The 20612-nt window shown below is 47.1% G+C and overlaps 2 protein-coding genes and 1 long non-coding RNA gene across 3 annotated transcripts; 2 read left to right on the top strand and 1 right to left on the bottom strand.

Moving 5' to 3' along the window:
• Positions 1-3055: 3055 nt before the first annotated feature.
• LOC120708116 (CBL-interacting protein kinase 19-like) lies at positions 3056-6640 on the top strand. The gene is made up of 2 exons (XM_039993229.1): positions 3056-4710; positions 6275-6640. The coding sequence occupies exon 1, from the start codon at positions 3167-3169 to the stop codon at positions 4700-4702; it is 1536 nt and encodes a 511-aa protein (XP_039849163.1). The 5' UTR covers positions 3056-3166; the 3' UTR covers positions 4703-4710; positions 6275-6640.
• Positions 6641-7302: 662 nt separating this feature from the next.
• Positions 7303-11284, bottom strand: LOC120708115. The gene is made up of 2 exons (XR_005689226.1): positions 10556-11284; positions 7303-7863 (listed from the first exon to the last, which is right to left on the bottom strand). It is a non-coding gene; the product is annotated as an uncharacterized LOC120708115 (long non-coding RNA).
• Positions 11285-15689: 4405 nt separating this feature from the next.
• On the top strand, positions 15690-17531 carry LOC120708114 (CBL-interacting protein kinase 30-like). The gene is made up of 2 exons (XM_039993228.1): positions 15690-16443; positions 16534-17531. The coding sequence occupies exons 1-2, from the start codon at positions 15877-15879 to the stop codon at positions 17395-17397; spliced, it is 1431 nt and encodes a 476-aa protein (XP_039849162.1). The 5' UTR covers positions 15690-15876; the 3' UTR covers positions 17398-17531.
• The last annotated feature ends 3081 nt before the right edge of the window (positions 17532-20612 follow it).

Genomic DNA, 20612 nt, shown 5'->3' with positions numbered 1-20612 from the left:
GTTGATTGAGGCTAGTGCCAATATCGGGCTCAGAAGAGTGTATGTGCTCTGTGAGTAGTGCTGGGTGTTGTGTTCTACCAGATGGACCCCCCCTAAAGGAAAGCCCGTCTCCTCCTTTTATAGACACAAGGAGGGACGGTGTACATGCACAGGAAGTTGTGGAAGTCGTCGTCTCCTCCCTGAATCGCGGGGGTGTAGTGGCCGAGCATTGTGGAAAGTACACTGTGGGGTATGACGCTTGGCCTTGCGGAGATTGCGCCGATGTCCCTGTAGCTCCAGCAGGCGGCGTGGTTGTCGATGTAGGGGGTACCATCCTCCAGGCATGGCGTGGTGACGTTCCAAGGGTCCTGCGGGCTAAGGTCTCGTCCTGGTCAAGGGCGGAGCCACTTCTGAGGGTCGTGCTCATGCCGTTCGAGGGCTCCGCGGAGGGGAAAGTACGAAGGAGGTATGGGGAGTTGGCAGCACAGTGGCTGGAGCAGTGCCGAGCACGTCCTGCACTACGTCGCAGGTTCCCACAGTGTCGCCACAGCGTCCGGAATGGCGGAGCAGTGACCAGAGTTGGCGGACCGGACTCCGGTCACATCCACTGTGAGGAATGGCGGCCTAACGCCGTCTGACCCGGGCGCTGTGGAGGAGTGGTTGGAATTTAATACCTCCGTGCGGCGGGCAGGTGAGCGGAAGTGCCATTTGTCCTTTTCGTCGAGGGGTGGCCTCGAGCGAGGCGGAGATGATCCGCTCCCCCGAGGGTAGGCTCGCTACCCTCGAGCGAGGCGGAGATGATTCGCTCCCCCGAGGGTAGGCTCGCTACCCTCGAGCGAGGCGGAGACGCGGGGCGCGGTCGAGTGTCTTAGCGGGGAGCCCTCGAGCGAGGCGGAGATCGCCCCGCGGGTTCGAGGGTGGTGCGGATGGGCCGCACTGTGTTCGTGGGCCGCGTATTGGGCTTCTTTGAGTCCTTTCCTTTCTTCCGGATTGGAAGGAGGCTGTAGGCCTTCGTGTGCTCGGTTTGCCTAACATGTGTTTGCGTTTTTAGGGCGATTTTAGTCTCATGACTAGGGTGCCCCTAATCATGGTACCCGACAATCACATTGTTGCATTTGGTTGGGCTATGCTAAACAAAAGTTAGGGTGCCCACTTGAGAAATGAGCCTCATCTGGGGGAAGAGAAGTATTATTTTTCTCACATTTTATAAATGTGAAAGAGGTCTTGTCAGGAGGATAAAAAATTCTCAACTAGTGGAAGTGATCTTGATAAAATAGAAGTATGCACTTTTTTCTTCTTTTTTAGAGTATGGAGAGGGAGTCCAGTGCAGTGCTTTTGATAGTTCACCATTAACGCAGGTCAAATATTAGCACTATAGTTAAATTTTGTTTGAATTTGCAGTATACAACTAACATGTGTAGTAATCTTGCTCGGATAAGTGGCTTCTGTTGGCAATGAAAATTCTGATTGATTTGGCTATACTAGCCAATGGAATTTTTTCATGGTCAATGTTAAACTAGGCATTTGGCTAGAGAGATCGATATATTTTCAGCACTCATTGAACTGGAAAATTTGTACTAGCACTCTGCTTCTTTCAATAATGCACTAGCCATTTGGCTTGAGAGACCTATATTATTTTAATATTCATTTTTGGTGATCTTAAAACGCTACATTTATTTATGTTTCTCTTATTGCATAATCAAATATTGAGTGAACTGAAAGAAAGATCGGTAATTTGGTGATCTTAAAAGCTTTGCTAGAACTACGCTGCCAAGATGCTTCGCAGCTGAATCATGTGAACGACAGTAGCAAGAGCATCCTGGCGTGTGCTCTAGCAAGCTTTTCAAATGAAGAACACACACTCTATTATGCTATGGAAAATCTAAATATATGACTATGCACGTTGATGCTTACGGAGAGAATTCGTTTCACCTGTAGCAACGCACACGGTACATAGTTTGAGAAACATTATAAGATTGGTATAGAGTGATTGCTGTAGTATTCATAAACAAGGTTAATTTCTTTAGTAGTCGTTTTTTTGTAATGAAATTATTTTATAAATACATTTTTTTTATGACACGTGCTACACATCTCCACTGTCTGTTATCCTCACGTGTTTCGTACTACTTTGTACATACCATTTATTTACCTGTTTTTATAATTATATATTTTTTTTGTATTTTAAATATTTTGTCTCCACAGCTGAGATCTCATTGCTTGTTTTTACCGTATGTAGTTTCTTAAAATGTTTGTTGCGACTAAAATTTAGTGTGATTATTTTTTTAATATTATTTTTTAAACACGTGCGTGCTCCACGTGCACCCGAGGTCACAGAAAAGCTGTACTACACCGCCAAGAGCCGCCATCCACGGCCGACGCGGACCCATCCCAGCAAAACACGGAAACGGCGAGGGCGTAAAGCAAAACACCCACTCCTCCCCACAGCAAAATTACAAACGGGCCGATAAAAAATCTAGGCGAAATAGCCAAAATCATCCCTCAACTATTGCTCGAGGCTCAGTTTCGTCCCTGAACTTTAAAAACGTCCACTTTAGTCCCTAAACTATGCTAAATAGGTCAATGTCGTCCTCGTGACGACGGCGTGCCATCGTGGACCGCCAAGTCAGCGCCCAGTCATCATATGATGGAATTTGACCATGAAATTGAATCTGTAGGGCGGAATTAACATGAGACATGATGAGGTATTGACCGTTAGATTTCATCTCAATGGGGAATTTGTTCTTGATGGGTAACAGATACAATATTGCAATGGGGATTTCCGGGCCTGGGGCTGTGAGCGAATCTGAGTTTAGCTGGCTCGAGATAGAAATAGTATTTCCCATTATATGATGACTGTGCGCTGACTTGGCGGTCCACGGTGGCACACCATGTCGTCAGAGGACGAAATTGACCCATTTAATATTGTTCAGGGACTAAAATGGACGTTTTTAAAATTCAGGGACGAAATTTAGCCTTCAGCCATAGTTGAGGGTGGATTTTGGCTATTTCGGCAAAAATCTACGCTCCAATCTTCCAGCAGGACCATAAGAACGCGAGCGCGACAGACTCTGGCCTGTGGGGGAAGAGAGAGAAAGGGGAGCAGCTGCGAGGAATTGTTTTCGCAGGAGGCGTCTGAGCTGCCGGCCGCACCACCTAATCGCCGCCGCGCTTGTTTTCCCACCGCCCGATGGCGGCCGCCACGCCGCCGCCGCCTAAGGCGGAGGCGGGGCGCCCGGCCCCGTCCACCGCCGCCGCGGCCAAGCGAGGAGCGGGCGGCGCCGGGGGGCTGCTGATGGGGAAGTACGAGCTGGGGCGCCTGCTGGGGCACGGCACCTTCGCCAAGGTGTACCTCGCGCGGCACGTCGGGACGGGGGAGAGCGTTGCCATCAAGGTGCTCGACAAGGAGAAGGCCGTCAAGAGCGGGCTCGTCTCGCACATCAAGCGCGAGATCGCTGTGCTCCGCCGCGTGCGCCACCCCAACATCGTGCACCTGTTCGAGGTCATGGCCACCAAGTCGAAGATCTACTTCGTCATGGAGCTCGTCCGCGGCGGCGAGCTCTTCTCCCGCGTCTCCAAGGGCCGCCTCAGGGAGGACACCGCCCGCCGCTACTTCCAGCAGCTCGTCTCCGCCGTGGCCTTCTGCCACGCCCGCGGCGTCTTCCACCGGGACCTCAAGCCCGAGAACCTCCTCGTCGACGAGCACGGCAACCTCAAGGTGTCCGACTTTGGGCTCTCCGCCGTCGCCGAGCAGTTCCGCCCCGACGGCCTGCTCCACACCTTCTGCGGCACGCCGGCCTATGTCGCCCCCGAAGTGCTCGGCCACCGCGGGTACGACGGCGCCAAGGCGGACGTCTGGTCCTGCGGCGTCATACTCTTTGTGCTCATGGCCGGGTATCTCCCTTTCCATGACAAAAACCTCATGGCCATGTACAAGAAGATTTACAAGGGCGAGTTTCGCTGCGCGAGGTGGTTCTCCAAGGACCTTGCCAGCTTGCTGATGCGTATTCTTGACACCAATCCAAACACTAGGATCACTTTGCCGGAGATAATGGAATCTCGCTGGTTCAAGAAAGGATTCAAGCCGGTCAAGTTCTACATCGAGGATGACAAGCTGCACAGCGTGATAGATGATGAGGATGGCCTGCTGGACATGGGACCTGCTGATCCAGTTCCTCCACCATTGCCACCTCCACCACCACCTCTACCTGAACAAAAGTTTGATGGTGATGATTCAGGGTCGGAATCGGACTCATCGATCTCATCCTGCCCTGCTTCAGTGCTATCTGATGAGAGCCAGAGGCCCCGTGGGTCCCTTCCACGCCCGGCAAGCCTTAATGCATTTGATATCATATCATTCTCAAGGGGATTTAACTTATCAGGGTTGTTCGAGGAGAAAGGGGATGAGGTGAGGTTCGTCTCGGCTGAGCCCATGTCGGATATCATAATGAAATTGGAGGACATTGCAAAATTGAAGAGTTTCAAGTTGAGGAGGAAGGACTGGCGGATGTGCCTGGAAGGTACTAGGGAGGGAATTAAGGGGCCACTAACAATTGGCGCGGAGATATTTGAACTCACACCACCCCTTGTAATGGTGGAGGTAAAAAAGAAGGCGGGTGATAATGAAGAGTATGAGGACTTTCTCAACAAGGAACTGAAGCCAGGGATGCAGCACCTTGTCCACCATATGGTTCGAACTCCAAGTATGCCTACTGATGCTGAGTAGGTCAAAAGGTAATAAGTTTCCCTCACTCTTGCTTATGTTAACATGAACAATCAAGTAGAATATGGTATTAACTAATGCTGGACAGCCTGGACCTAATAATATTTATTTGCAAGATCCAGTTTCTGTAGTTTAAAATCATATGTTCTACTCATGCTGATTCTGCCATGATGTTTGCATTGCTAATACCATGTGAGCATTAATGATTTTTTCTAATCCAAATATTCTCCTTCTAACATGAGCAAGTTAGTTTCGGTAATTGCATGTTGCTTTTTTTATTAAAAAAACACATGTTATGGATACACATGAGGTCTGAAATTGGCTGTTGATGGATTACTGAAAATGCATTAGGACGATCAAAAGAAAACTTAGATTTCAAGCATTGTTCTAATTGTTCTAGTTAGTGGCTCTGCAGCTGGTTACTTGTTAAAAATACAGGTTGAGTCAATGACTTTAATCTCTGGTTTATTTATCTCTCTGTACAACTCCATGTTACATACTGTTGAATGTAGCTGTGAGCAATTCACACCTTTTTTTTGTTTTTTTTTTCCTTTCATTGATGTTATCGCTACACATGGTAATGTGGTGTAAAGTGGAAAAAGAGGGTTTTCTTCCATTTTATTTTCATCGGAAAACTTTTCCCAAAAGCTTTTGAGCATATACTTAGTCCAAGCTGGGAATTTTGGGATAAAATGACCTCTCTCCGTAGACATATAATTTAGGTTTACGTGATGTATGACCTTTCCCCTCTATCATAAACTATGAAAATGTTGTGATTTGTTCTCCCATTGAAGTTATTCAGGTTTACTTGTGTGATGATGACAGTAAGTTGTGTTCGCCATTTTGTATGTTGCAAATTGACTTGCGGGGTTCATATGTTGGTGGCATTATGTTTAGTTTGCTTCGTGGTAAAGTACTGTTCCGTCTCTGATTGTTGCATTATTAATCCATAACCGTCATCTGTTTCCCATTATCATCTACCTTATTGGATTCATTTTGATAACTTTAATTTGATAAACACATTAGTCATAATTGTAGTAAAAAACATGGAACATACCCAGATCTCACTCGCCATAATGAGAGTCGCACAATCAGGAGTTGCTTCATTATGGCTCGTTGGTTGAATGAATGATTAGATTGCTTGTGATCCTGTCAGACACGCAAAAAAAAAAGTTATTTTTGGTACTTTTTTTTTGTTGCTTGCCTTTTTGTAAACCTGAAGATATCAAGATATCTTCTTACATCAGTCTGCCTAATGTTCCTTCAAATGACAAAGTAGATTTTGTAGCTTCAATAGAAATGTTTCTTATTGTTCACCTGTAGGTGTTTTCATGTGTAGAAGCAACCAAAAAAAACTTATTTGTGGCCAATAGGGCATGGATCTTATAGCTCTGCACGGTGCTGTAATGTGTTGAGACCTACAAATTGTTTGATATAGGTTGTAAGTAATTTGGTTTAGTTCTCACCAATCAGAATGGAAACTGATGTTTATTGATTTATGATGACTTGTGATAGTACTAGGAGTAGATGAATAGACTGATGAACCAATCTGATAATTCCCTTCTCTCACTGCAGACTTATCAAGGTAACAGCTGCACTTCACTTGTAGCTAATGGGCGCAGCAGAAGGCGACATTCGGAGCGGCAATGAGGCTAGAGACCGAGTTGAGCACAGCTGACCGGAAGAGATCATTTAGTTGGACAAAGAAAGATTGACCAGTTTTCGCGCCACCATAGTTCCGCCGCCGTATATGAGCTCCTCGCCCTCATGACTGAATAGGGAGGGAGGGAGATTGTGGCTGTACATACTCCGGATAGTCGGTTGGTACCTGGTACCTGAGAATAGGTGGTTGTTGAATGTACTATCGCAGGTGGTGCACACCTGCTATTGGTTTTAGGAGCAATCGAATAATTTTGGCTAATCATATGCTGTCCTGGACCATCTGCTGCGTCTCTCCTGATTGCTGAATCGGGCGCATCCTGGGCTGCACATGCGCCGGTCGATCGGGTTCCGGATCTTCCATTTTCGATGCCGCACAGTTGTGTGGAGTCGTCCGGATTTGGGCAGGCGCTGATGTTTCGGACTCTTGAGGGGTCGTCGAAGGACCGGGGCACGCCAGGTGCGGCCGCGGTCGATCACGTGAGTCCCGCCGGCGGTGGGTTGGCCTACCACCCACGGCGCGCGTGGGTCGCCGGGCCCGGGCACGAAAGCGCCGTGTGCGGCTGCGCGGGGCTCGGAGTTGGCGGCGCGCCAGCAGGTCGGACCCCCCCCCCCCCCCCCCCCCCCCCATTGCTGTTGTGCTGCGCGCTCGCGGAGATAAAGATCGCAATGTCGCATTGTCAATGGCTCTTGCGTCGCCGTCGTGGCCGTGGCCGTCTTCTTTTTTCTAGATTCGCCGATGGCCACAGGTGGGGGCCGGCGAGCGATGGGGAAAGGGATGGCGATGGGCACGGCTGGGTTTGATTTGGCTGCTGCTCAATTTTGTCAAAAGGGTCTCGCCGATTGATACCTTTGAGTTCTGAATGCTTAGCTTGAATGCTACTAGAACATTCGGTGCGCAATGCGCGCCCTATCATTTGAACAATCATATGTAAGTAACCATAAGACAATAAAAAGTGACAATTATATTATACATATAGTATAAGATGAATTCAATACGAAACCACCACATCAGGTAACAGGCACATCATGCTAACATAAGTGTCTATCCGGCATTTGAATCATAGATATTACAGCACATCCGAGCATCATGCTATCCTAGCCATCAGGTGTCTAAATAATAAACATACATCCGAGCACCGAACTATCTTATCCATCAGGTGTCTATCTGGCATCTCAATCATCAACATCACAGTATACATCCGATCACCATGGTTACATCCGAGGACCCAATTTATCTTATCATTAGGTGTCTGTCCGGAATTTGGAGCATCAATATTACAGCACATCTGAGCACTGTATATCTACATGCAACACAAGTATGCATAGCTACCAAACAACCTAGCAAGTAGCTTTGAATACTAACTGAAACCAAAAGTTAATCACCATGCTACATAGTTTGCAGGCGGAGGTCCATGGAGACCGCAGATCCCATGCATCAGACTCTTCTTGCCCGAGATGAAGGGTCCACAAAAGCCGGCTAGGGAAGCAGGAAAGCAGTTTTTCTAGAAACAAATAGCAAATTATCATTAGAACATAAGGTTAAACTAAATATGTATGCAGCATATCTATATGCCGTTCTTCGGTGTCCTCCACGGTGTGATCTTAATATAGGTGTCCACCAGCATGAGCCTGAATACTTTTATCAATAATCAATGCAACAATAGTGTAGTAGCAAATAATACAAGTCCTTCTGTTCAGTCAAGCAGAAGTTGCCATATCTAATAGAAAGAGTCCAGATTTAGTTGCCAGATCTGATAATAAGAGTCCATATTTCCATTGGCTAGATAGTTAAAACCGTGGCACTGTCACACTGAGAAGAATTTCAGTTTGCTACTCCAGAATCTTAAGGTAATATATTTACCTGAACAGCCTTGCGTTCCGATCCTTAGAAAATGCTTTCCAATGTCAGGTTCTACAAACATTTGTTAGCTTACAACTGAGAGGTCAACATCATATATTATGGCTGCATCAACTCTCTGTAGTAATTTGCATTCCCATAAAGTGAAGGAATTACAAGCTGAAAACTAATCTTAGGAAATTGGATAGGTAGGAACACGTAAATTGCAAAAGCAAAGCATCATCACCTCTGGTGCAACATAGTTTGGAGCCCCACAATTTTTCTACTGCTTCGGCCTATCGTGCTTTTTTTATTGGTCAATCTTCTATCACTGGAGCCAAGGTCCTTTGGAAGACAAGAGCGCCAGGCAAATGCAAATTCTTTGGCTGGCTCTACATGATCGCTGTTGGACAGCCGATAGACGAAAACGCCATAATCTGCAGCAACGTGACACTTGCGCCCTTTGCAATCAAGAGCCTGAGACTATATCACACTTGCTGGCTGGGTGCTCCTCAAGGGAAGTTTGGTACAGAATTCTTCTACGTGGTCGTTGGCACTCGGTTTCACCGATTCACCCAGGCGCCATATTCTCTGATTGGTGGCTAGCTGCTCACAAAAGATTTGGAATGGTCGACCGTAAATCTTTTGATACTTTGGTACTTCTTGCCTTTTGGATTATTTGGAAGGAAACGGAACCGGCAAATTTTTGATCATGTCTTTCAATCGGTTGACAATGTCATAAATGCAGTTTTTGAGGAGGCCAATGCTTGGCTACAGGCGGGCTTTAGGTCCTTAGAAGCTTTTCTTAGCTGTTGCGGGCTGCTAGCTCCTATCCATGTAGGTCGCCTAAACATGATTATGTAAGCATCTATTTGTAACAAACATCTGGGCATCATGAACTGCGGTTCATGATGGCGTTGTTGTACTCTTCTACTCCTCTTAATGAAATACGTGCTCAGGCACGTTCGCCAAAAAAACAAGAAAAAGGAGACAAGGAACATGCTTAAAAATATTTTGTGGGTCTGAAATTTTCAAACATCAAGGGCTAATAACTAAAAAGTCAACAAAAAACTGGAAAATTAGGCTAATAGAAGAAAATTAGGCATGCTGAATGATTATGGCTAGCATAGCTGACTTGGCTCTTTTCTGATTTCAACCTTTCTAATATAAACTGGAATAAGGCATGACAGCAATTTGAATTATCTTGTGTGAGAACATTATGATACTTAATCAATTTCAATTCAAATTAAGGTGTGAGCTGATAATCACTAACAGGATGAAAAAAATGTAATGCAGATGAAGTAGACCTGAATGAAAATTTCCATGCATATTAAAACTGATAATTCTGTATGGCTGCTCTTTTCTAATTTCCATCCATTCATGTACTACTGAAATGCAGGCTCTAGCTTGCACTATTTCTGAAACTATACTATGTATATAGCATGTAAATGCAGATCTATAAATCTATAAGCAAATAAGAAGATGAACCATGATTATAATTTTAGTAGCTAACACAAACTCCAGCATGCAAACCGTTTTATAAGAATTTGGCACTAAATAATTTGTTCATATTCGCACTTATCATCAGGGTTCCAACTTCCAAGAGTTGGAGTCAGCAATCAGCTACATTGACGCTACTTAATTCAGTCATGTGTATATGTGAACTGAAGTTTTGGGAGACTAACGGTTATTACATGACCAAATCAGTTTGCATGACCCAAAACTGAAAAGGAGCATTAGGATGACCCAAATCAGCCTGGTATGCAGAAAGATTCATTAGGATGATATACTAAGCACATCTGAAAAGGAGCACCGCCAAGGTCTTACTTGGCATATGCAGGAATAATTGTCAAAATATAGATAAATTATGTTCGAAAATGGATACCAGTGCAGAGCCTCGTATCCCAAGTGGTTAAGTAACAGGATACATGATATGTTGCATGAAGGCTCTCTAAACAATTGGCAAGTCTACCATAACTATCAGAACCATGTGAGCGTTGATGAAGCATTTTTTTTAGGTGATACCAGTGCAAGATTCAGTACTACATGTTGTACTTTGTCTGAACAGATCCCATGCCATTTTCTTAAGAAGGAAAAACGAATGAAGCAAATTAAAGCATGAACTAAACACCTGCAGCAGCAACATATACAAAAATTCTGCATATAGTTTGCAGAATATAAGTAACCACAGCCAAATCAACTGCAGTTCATCATGCCCATCCTAGTACTCTGCCCCAGTGGTCGAATTTCTCCTAGTGAATTGATTCATAGAGCACGCACGAAGCACTCACCGTTTCGACCTTAGAACCAAATTATCTAACAAGAACGAAGTGGTGAAATGATTTGGATGGAAGTACCTCCCTTGCAGCCGCCGTCAAAGAGCACGAGCCATCCAGCGACGAGGTTGAGAGTGCGACGAGCGGGGTCTCGAGGCGACGCGCCCCTCACGGGGGCGCGGCGCGCGGACAGGGTGCCTAGCGTGCGGACCTCGGCGTAGACCCTCCTCCATGGTGCCGGCACCCGGCGCTGCCACGCTCACGCTTGCGCTCGCCTAGCGTGGCGGCGGCGCGAGCGGCCCAGTTGCAGGGGCACAGCGCCGAGTCGAAGCCGGAGCCGCGCCCTTCCCGCCGGTTCCCGAGGAGGAGAGCACCGCCGGGGAGGCAGCGCGAGCCTCATCGCCGCCGATGCCCGAGGAGCAGCGGGGCCGCGACCGGCGGGGAGGCGCCGAGGGCGGAGGAGGAGGAGAGCACCGCCGGGAAGGCTGCGCGAGCCTCGACGCCTTCGGCTCTCGAACAAGCGGGGTCCGCGGCCGGCGGGGAGGTGCTGAGGGCGGAGCAGCAGCAGCAGCAGCAGCAACAGGAGGAGGAGGAGGAGGCCTTCGAGAACGCGCTCACCGACAAGCAGCCACGGGAGGTAGGCCGCGACTCGCCGGATCCACGTCGGCCCGTGCCGCGCGGAGGGGTGAGGGGAGGGGAGGGTAGCCGAGGAGGAGAGGGGCTGCGGCGGCGGGGAGCAGGAGAGGAGGGCGAGGGCGGCGGGCGGCGGGGAGCTGGGGAGCTGGGGAGGATGGGATGAAAACGGTCGGAAAAATTCTTTAACCATTCCCGCAAGTATAGTTTTTGTCGGAAACAGGAACGGTAACAGAAAATTTGGACGAAAAACAAAATCGATATTACGGAATATCAAAAACGAAATATTTAAATTGGAAATATGTCGATTACCATCGGGATTCGGGAATTCGGAATAGGAACGCCGCAATATATGGCCACTTCGAATGTTTCCTAAGCGAAAACAATAATGATGTAAGTAAATAGCTCAATTTTTTCTTATATAAATTGGCAAGTAAAAAATATTTACAAAAGAAAGAAAACACAAGTTGGAAACGTAAAAGAAAGCCGCTGCTGACGTCCAGATGCAGCAAACTTGCTCCCTCCGTCGTCGTGGGCCATCACAGAATCATTAAATGGGCTGAACACAAAGCTAGCAGGTGAGTCTACAGGCGAGCACAGCGCTTTTGGCTGCAGACTGCTGGTCGGTCTGCTTGTGTTACCTTTGTCCCATATCGCCAAGCCAACAGCGGCAAGAGGCAAAGGCACTCTATATAACAAGATCCTGGGCCTACCTTGGCTGGCAAAAACGGGAAAACCGGGTAAGAAATACGGGAAATTCCTGTTAGAATACGGGATCCGACTAAACGGTCGGGAAAATAGCCTACTTTCTGTTCTTGATTGTTTTCTTGTATTTTTTTCCTCTTTCTGTTTTTTTTGATAATATGGTATATGGTCGGCATGTGCGGGATACGATGTTGGTCGGCATGGGCTCTTTGGGGCTGCGAGAGGGGGGAATTGTAAGAGCGCTAGGGTTTTTTTTTTTGCAAAGATAGCAACATTATCCAAAATCTGCTTCTTCGTATCGAAATAAACATTAGTTATAGGACCTAAGTGACAAATATATGAATGAGGATATTGTGTTGTTTGGATGAGATGTGTCTAGTTATTATTTCTAGTAAATAAGAGGACTTTTTCGAAAAATATCCAGAGCCGCGGCTGAACGCCACGCGTCCACTTTTTCGCTTGGAATGCGGGCGTGCGAGCAAACAGGAGCAGGCTTTAATCAACCTGATGTTACGTACTCACTCCATCCACAAAAGAATGCAACTCTATTTACCGAGAAGTATAATGATACTTATTATACAAATATTTAAATTACAAATATTTATATTTTTAAATAGTTTCAGTATGAAAATATTTCATGGTTAATATAATGATACTTATTTTGTTGCATAAAATATTAGTATTATTTTTTATAAATTTAATCAAACTTAAAATTATTTGATTCCTCGGAAAGAAAGAGACTTGCATTTTTTATGGACGGAGGGAGCAAATAAGGAGTCGCATGGTAGATTTGCCTGTGAAGAAATGTTTTCGAACAAGAGAAAAATCCCTATGTGATCCTACTAAACTTACCTCCGCTAGCTCCTTCGAACATGTTATAAAAGACGTTAAAGTTGCTTTCGAGAGACTGCCCACATAACATCTGCTAGCAAGGTATATTCACTGTGTCCAATGTTGACCGGAGAAGCTCTCTTTGTTTTTGAAATTGTAGTACCCAGCAGGATGGTGAACATCAGGTGTACGACTTCCCCCCTTTGAAAGGTGGACCTCTTATTACATGGGCAAATTCAGGATCGCGCCCTACTCAGACACTTAGGCGAGCCATCGCAGTACTCGTGAAGCCCCATCTTATTTTTCACCTAGAAACAAAATTTCATACTGTTTGTTACCATTATAAATGAATCTGTATATGCTGCCTTCCTAAAATTTTCTTGTCAATGGTGAAAGCAAAAGAAATTCCCGAGGAACTTCCGAGTCCTGATTGAGAATGTGAAAATTGACCAGATTTTCTAGCATTTTGGGTTACACTGTGATTAGCTCAACTAAATGTCAGTACTATTTTGCTACATAATAAAACCATGTTAGTTAAATTCATGAAGCTTTTCATTTTTTCTACGACTCTAACACGAATTGCAGTATAGTATTTTTAACATGACATAATAGTAATAAATGTTAAAAAATTATACGAAAATGGTTTGTAAAGTATACTTTGGATCATGGTAATATGATCTTATGATTTGACGCATCACATTAGTAGGTCAACATGTTTTGGCGGTCCATAAAATGAATACTGATATCCCAATAATTAGTCAACATTGCATATAGCTCTAGTTTTTATCATCCCGCACAACTGAATGTCTAGCCTCAAACGCCATAATATAATTCTGCGTTTGACCAAAGTGGGCAGTAACTTATCTTCAAACAAGAGCGGTGAAATTTTGTTAGGTTATTAATCTAGTTCATAATCCTTTCATCAATTAACTACTGCTAACGAGTAACAGCCTTCCAAGATTAGAAAAACAGAACGAGAACGACGACGGCGTGTGCTCTTCATTAGGAGATGAGATATGTCAAACGGGGGCTGTAGCTGAATGAGAGACCTTTGCTCTTTTTTTTTCACGACCGTGCCTGAGCACGTTTTTCATTAAGAGGAAGAGAAACAAAGTACAGCGACAACAAACAGGTTGGTTTCAGAGAGCAGGAACACAACCTAGAAAGAGATACAAGAAAGAAAAAATTACACAGTCGGCAATTCGCGACCCGGCAATCTACCAAGCAACAACAAGAGCGGTTCTAGTCTCTTACAACCTGCCCAGAACAAGGCAATCAACTCGTCCAGCAACAGGGAGAGTAACTGAGGTACCAAGTTGGAGACACGATCAAAAGTTCTGTTGTTTCTTTCCTTCCACAGAAACTAGGAGATGAGAACGACCACCGAGTCAAAGCAAAGTCGGTCAGCCTTCTGAAGACGTTTCCTCACCGCCTTCCACCAACCAATGAGCTCATGATCATTGACATTAGGGGAGAGTGTGCCCCAACCCACCCTGTGAAAGAAATTGAACCACAAATCCCTGGAAAAAGAGCATTCGACCAGTAGATGATCAATAGTTTCAGGTGCCTGGGCGCAAAGGACACAAGCATCGTCGTCCTGGAGTCCATGTTTTTTCCTTCGGGCAGCCGTCCAACACCTACCATGAATAACCAACCATACGAAGAATTTGCATTTTGGCGGTGCACGAGTTTTGCGTAGTAACCCCGCACTATCAACCGGGTGCTGTCCAATGAAAAAGGAGCGGTAGGCGGAGGCTGTGGAGAACATCCTGTCAGCAGTCCATCTCCAGCAGAAACGATCCTCCACTCCTTGTGTTAGCTGAATGTCTCTCGTCATGTCCCATACAAGAAGGTATTCTAGGATGACCTGAACTGTCAGCGCCCCTGAAATGTCGGAGATCCAACTATCACCGCACAGAGCACTTGACACCGTTTTTTGTTTCCTGTCACGTGGGATCACAGCAGCATAAAGACAAGGGGCAATCTCTGCTAGACCTTTTCCTTGCAGCCAACGATCTTCCCAGAAAAAGGCTTTACGACCATCACCCAACTCCATGAAGGTGGAAACGTGGAACAAGGCATCGACGACAGGATCACGACCACCAGGAAGAAGCTGCCAAGGCCGGGACTCCTCAGTTCTTTTCAGCCAAAGCCAACCCATGCGTAGGGCATCCCCAAAACGTTGCAAGTCCACAAAGCCCAGACCACCTAGTTTGGGAGGTCGGCATACCCTAGGCCAAGCCAAGAGACAGTGCCCACCTTTGGCAGAACGAGCACCTGTCCAGAGAAAACCACGCCTGATACTGTCAATGAACTTGATAGCCCAGGGACAGAGACAGACTGCAAGAGCAGTATGTGTAGGAATGGCCGATAAAGTACTTTTGATGAGCACAGTTCTGCCAGCCCGGTTCAGCAACCCTGCTTTCCATGATGGTAATCGATTGGCTACCTTATCAACTAGTGGCTGCAGTACGGTCTTGTTTAATCTTTTCAGCCCAAGTGGAATGCCCAAGTATGTGATGGGAAAAGGATCAACTCTCCCATGGAAGTAATGCAAGAGAGTCACCGTGGCCTCAAGATCACACTGAATGGGTGAAATCAAGCACTTATCTGGATTTGTTTTGAGGCCAGAGGTGCCCGCAAAGATACTCAGTATTAACTTTGAAAGCAACAAATCCTGCTGATGTGGGGTGAGGAAGAGCATGACATCATCAGCATACATGAAGGTCCTGTCAGTAATCTTGGGGTGCAAAGGCTTCAAAAGATGTCTGCTATCTGCCAAGGCGAAAAGACGGTTCAATCCTTCCATAACCATCACAAAGAGAAGGGGGATAGAGGGTCTCCCTGTCTAAGTCCCCTGGCATGACAAATTCTTCTACCCGGCGAACCATTGAGAATAACCTTGGTGCTTGTCGTGGAGAGGATTAGAGCGATCCAGTCAATCCAACGCCTGGAGAAACCAACCTAGAGAGACCTTTGCTCCCAACCATTGCATCCGACAGAGTTTCGTTCTCTCCTAAAGTTAGTGAAAAGAAGCTCCTCATTTCCGCCCCTCAACACCACTAATCGCCCAGCACCTCCTAGCCTCAGATCTCACCGAACCCAACACATCAAACCCCAACCTCTCCTGCCAATGGTCACCCACCGTCATCTCAACCACTGTGCAGAAGGGTACTGTCTCGGTCCGGCCGGGCCTTCACCCATGATCACCTGGAGAACCTCCCTTGCTTCCCATGGCCATGGAGAAGAACCAAGACACCCAGCTGATCATGGGCCGGTACAGGCTCGGCCGCCTCCTCGGCTGCGGCAACTTCGCCAAGGTGTACAAGGCCCATAACGTGGCCACCAGCGAGGCCGTGGCCATCAAGGTGTTCAACAAGGACGTCGTGCGCCAGACCGGCATGGCGGGGAAGGTGAAGATCGAGGTGGACGTGATGCGGCGCGTGCACCACCCCAACGTCGTCCGCCTCCACGAGGTGATGGCCACGCGGTCCAGGATCTACTTCGTCATGGAGTACGCCGCAGGCGGCGAGCTGTTCGCGCGCCTCGCCCAGAGCACGCGGCACCCGGAGCCCGTGGCGCGCCACTACTTCCAGCAGCTGGTCACGGCCGTCGAGTTCTGTCACAGCCGCGGCGTGTTCCACCGCGACCTCAAGCCCGAGAACCTGCTCCTCGACGCGCGCGGCGACCTCAAGGTCTCCGACTTCGGCCTCAGCGCGCTCCAGGACGCCGGCGCCCGCGTGTGCGGCGACGCCCTGCTACACACCGCGTGCGGCACGCCGGCATACGTCGCCCCCGAGGTAGAAGATGATGATGCGATCGTGCGACACATGTCGCTTCCTGCTGATGAGGAAGTGTAATGTTGTTTTTGCGTTTAAAATAATCATCAGGTGCTCCTCAAGTGTGGCTACGACGGCGCCAAGGCGGACATCTGGTCATGCGGCGTGATCCTCTTCGTGCTCCTGGCCGGCTACCTCCAGTTCAGCGACACCAGCCTCGTGCTGCTGTACCGGAAGATCACGCAGAGCAACTACAAGGGCCCTCCATGGTTCTCCATCGACGCGCGCAAGCTCCTCGCCTGGATGCTCGACCCCAACTCGAGGACCAGGATTACCATGTCCAAGCTCACGGCCCATCCCTGGTTCCAGCTGAAAGGGCCCTGCCCTCTCGCCAACGGGCCTCTCGTCGCAAGAGAGGCCCCCGCGCTTCTCGGCAAGGAAGCCTGCCGGTGCCACCACCACCGCGGCGACGACGAGGACGAGGAGGAGGCCGCCCGGCAGAGGAAGCGGTCCAAGGTGACCGCGTCGTCGTCGCCGGCCGTCGCGGTAAGGCCGTCGAGCATGAACGCCTTCGACATCATCTCGCGGTCGAGCGGGTTGGACCTATCCAAGATGTTCGACGAGGAGCACCGGCCGGAGGAGGCGCGGTTCGCGTCAAGAGAAATCACGGCGGCGATCGTGTCGAGGCTGGAGGAGATCGTCGGGGAGCGGAACCTCAGCATCAGGGTGGGAGAGAAGGGCAGGGTCGCGATGGAGGGCGGCAGGAGGGGCGCGCTCGCCATCGAGGCGGAGATCTTCGAGGTGGCGCCGTCAGTGCACGTGGTGGAGATGAGGAAGACCGGCGGCGACCCGCTCGAGTTCCGGGAGTTCTACAGGCAGGACCTGAAGCCGTCGATAGGCGACATCGTGTGGTCGTGGCAGGGCGGTGACTCGCCGCCGCCGGCTTCCGTAGCGCGGAGACGGGCCACCATGTAGCGTTCCTTCCTTCCTGGCTTCGCCGATAGAATACATTGTCATCCGATCGGCGTCCGGTGTTGTTGTTGCCACTGTAATCTATCAGGTCGGGCTGTCGGCCCGCGTGTTTCCTTCTTGCCACGCTCCACCATCAATCTCGGACCAGCCTCCTGTGTCCTCCATCAAAGTTCATTTGTTGAAAAACTAGCAAGGTGGCCCGCGTAAATAGCGCGGTGTAGAGAAAATGGCCTCTAATGCCATATTTTAATATAATGTTTTGGTGATTGATATAGACAACACAACACTTGGACTAATATGATTGTTAAGATGACCATTCTCAGGCTTTTAGGTTCAAGTGATGACAAAGAGAAGATAGGCGTAGCTAGGCCCGAAGGGCCGCACCTACGGTGGTTCCGCTAACCGATTAGCGGACGGAGAGACCGTGAAGAAATCAAGTCAAAACAAACAAGACAGAGACATTTTGCTATCACCGGTTAAACCGATGATGAGCAAATTGTACTCACCGGTGCAATGAACCCAGAAGCTGAGGCTAGGGTTTTGCGTCGGTTGAACCGACGATGAAGATATTGAATACGTCGGTGCAACGGCAGAAGAAGACCAAGGGAAATGCATACATCGGTTGAACCGATGATACACCGGTCAATTACGTCGGTGTAGTTGTCCAGAGAGTTGGTTTTCGGGAACTCTGGGACAGTTACATTCACCGGTTAAACCGACGATACGTCGGTTAATTGCCCATACAACTAACAACTAGTTTCTCAAGTGGGCAGATTACATTCACCGGTTGAACCGACGATGGCTATTGGAGGAGCGTCGGATTAACTGGCGTTACGAGCTTTTTCTGTCAGCTTTCCTCCAACAGCTAGTTTGAGGGGTTGGGCTATATATATATATATATATATATATATATATATATATATATATATATATATATATATATATATATATATATATATATATATATATCCCACCCCACGCCTCATTTGGTGTGTGCTGGAGACTATGAAAGCATAAAAGAGTTAAAGATCCTCTCCAACCATCTTAGAGCTTCATTGTACATCATATAGACTTAAGCACACTTGTGAGAGTGCTTAGTGCTTGATTAGGCTTAGTTCTTGAGAGAACTAGCTTGAGTGAAAGTCTTGCTGCGGCAAGCATCTTGTGTACTCGTCGTGTGACCCTCCGACTTGGTGTGGAGTGGCAACGACACTTTGTGCGGAGAAGGAGACCCCTCTTGTTGAGAAGCTCCGATAGTGAAGACGGTGCCGTGGGTGACGCTTCGAGAGAGAGACGGTGGCGATGGCCTTGTCTTGGTGACTTGGGGTCACTTAGCCTTTGGTTGCCGGGAGCCTTGGTGGCGAACGCAAGACGGTGATCAAGCGAAGAGACTCGGCATCACACTTGTTCGTGTTGGACAAGTGGCCGTGGACGTAGGGAGGGACTTGGTGTCCTAACCGAACCACGTTAAATCGCGTGTCTTTGTGTCTTCACGGGAGTTTGCATATTCTCTCCCTTACCTCTTTACTTACCGTATTACGTTTCCGCATTTACTCTATCTTGTGTGCCTTTACTTTCCTAGTTATTTTGATTAGGATTGGCTATAGGTTGCAAGTCTTTTAGGGGTAAGTAGATAGTAGCATAGATAAAACTTAGTCATAACTAGCATGTGTAGGACGTGTTAGGTTTATCTCATGCAAATAGATTGAGCCCTAGGATAAAAATCGATTAACGACCCTATTCACCCCCTCCCCCTCTAGGGTCGGACACCCCGGTGATCCTTACACGCGGGTATCTAGCTTTTCTACTAACCTTTGGTATCTTTTTTAAATTGAAAAAATAATTTTTGTTTTGTTGTTTCGAGACCAAGTAAATTCTTAGACAATTGAAGTTATATCAAGGTAAATCAAGGCTAGGGTAACCTCATAGAATAATTAATGTCATTAAATCATCATAAAATTCAGTGATATTTATTCTTTTGTTTTTTCAACTAATGTGATAATTTCTCTAAATTATCTTATTATTTAAAACTTATTTGTATTTATTTATTGTACTCAATGAAGGTCTCGTCGGCACGTCTATTTTTATGAACTATTTAAAGTCTTTCTAATTTCAAGATTTAATCAACCTAAACATTTTTCCATAGATCAATTGATTAGTTCACATAGATCGAAGTATTTATAAGCATTTCAAAAAAAATATTAGGATTCCAATTTTTTCTCATTACTAAACCACCATTCATTTAATGTAATGCTTTTTGCAATGCCAATCCAAATAGCATAATACAGACTCGCAACCCTTGTGCTCAAATCTTTTCCCGTCCATATTCTCTTCCTACCCTTTCTACTATAGCTCATCCAGGTCCCATCGCTTCAGGCCCCTTCCTCTTCTCTTCCGACGTCTCGGCGGTGGAGAAGAAGGAGGTGGGCTGGTTCCTTTCTCCTAGTGTATATGTTGGTATATTATCTATGGTCTGTTGTATTCGAACAGGTTTTCTTTGGCCATGTGCCACCGCTCCCCTACATCTGTGTCCATTTCCGATGCGAATGGTGTCATCATCGTCTTCTCCATTGCGGTGGCTGCAGGATGAAACCAAATAAAATTTCCTTCTCTCCTTCTTGTTTCTTTTGCTCCGCCCGGCCACATCTCCTCACCGTTCTCTGTTTTCTCGGTCCCGCATGGTTCTGTTCTGCCAGTTCCTCCTCCTTCCTCTTCTCTCTCCTTTCTCTTGCTTCCAGGTTTCTACCTGAATATGCTTGTTTTAGTTTTTATTTTAGTTAGTCGTTACCGTAGATCTGCTTGCTCGTGTTGCGGATTTGCCTATGTTCTTCACATGAATGAATTTATGTGGTCTTTGCTTACTAATTTGTATTGTGATTCCGGTTTGCTTCACCTCTTTCCTTGCAATTTTTTTTATTGAAGAAGCTTTGAGCCTTTTTCTCTCCAGGTTCTCATGGATCTCAACCGTTTGTTGTGTTGGAAGCCTTCCCATAGATTTAAGGACTTTGCTTTTCTTCTCGCTGGCGCCGTTTTCATCTGCATCCTTGGGTCGGAGGTGTTGGTCTTCGTCAATGGGATCTTCTTCCTCTTCAAGCCTCCTGGCAAGCTTCAACGACACTGGCCCAAGCATCATTATGGGCCAATTTGGATGTCGGTTCCTCTAGTAGCCTTCAAGGCGAGCTTCATGGTAGTGATGACAATGTTTTGCAGCTTATTTA

The sequence above is a fragment of the Panicum virgatum genome, chromosome 5K, assembly GCF_016808335.1.
Source record: "Panicum virgatum strain AP13 chromosome 5K, P.virgatum_v5, whole genome shotgun sequence".
Taxonomy (NCBI): Eukaryota; Viridiplantae; Streptophyta; class Magnoliopsida; order Poales; family Poaceae; genus Panicum; species Panicum virgatum.
The sequence above is the reverse complement of the archived record's forward strand: the minus strand, read 5'-3'. Positions and strand labels throughout refer to the sequence as shown.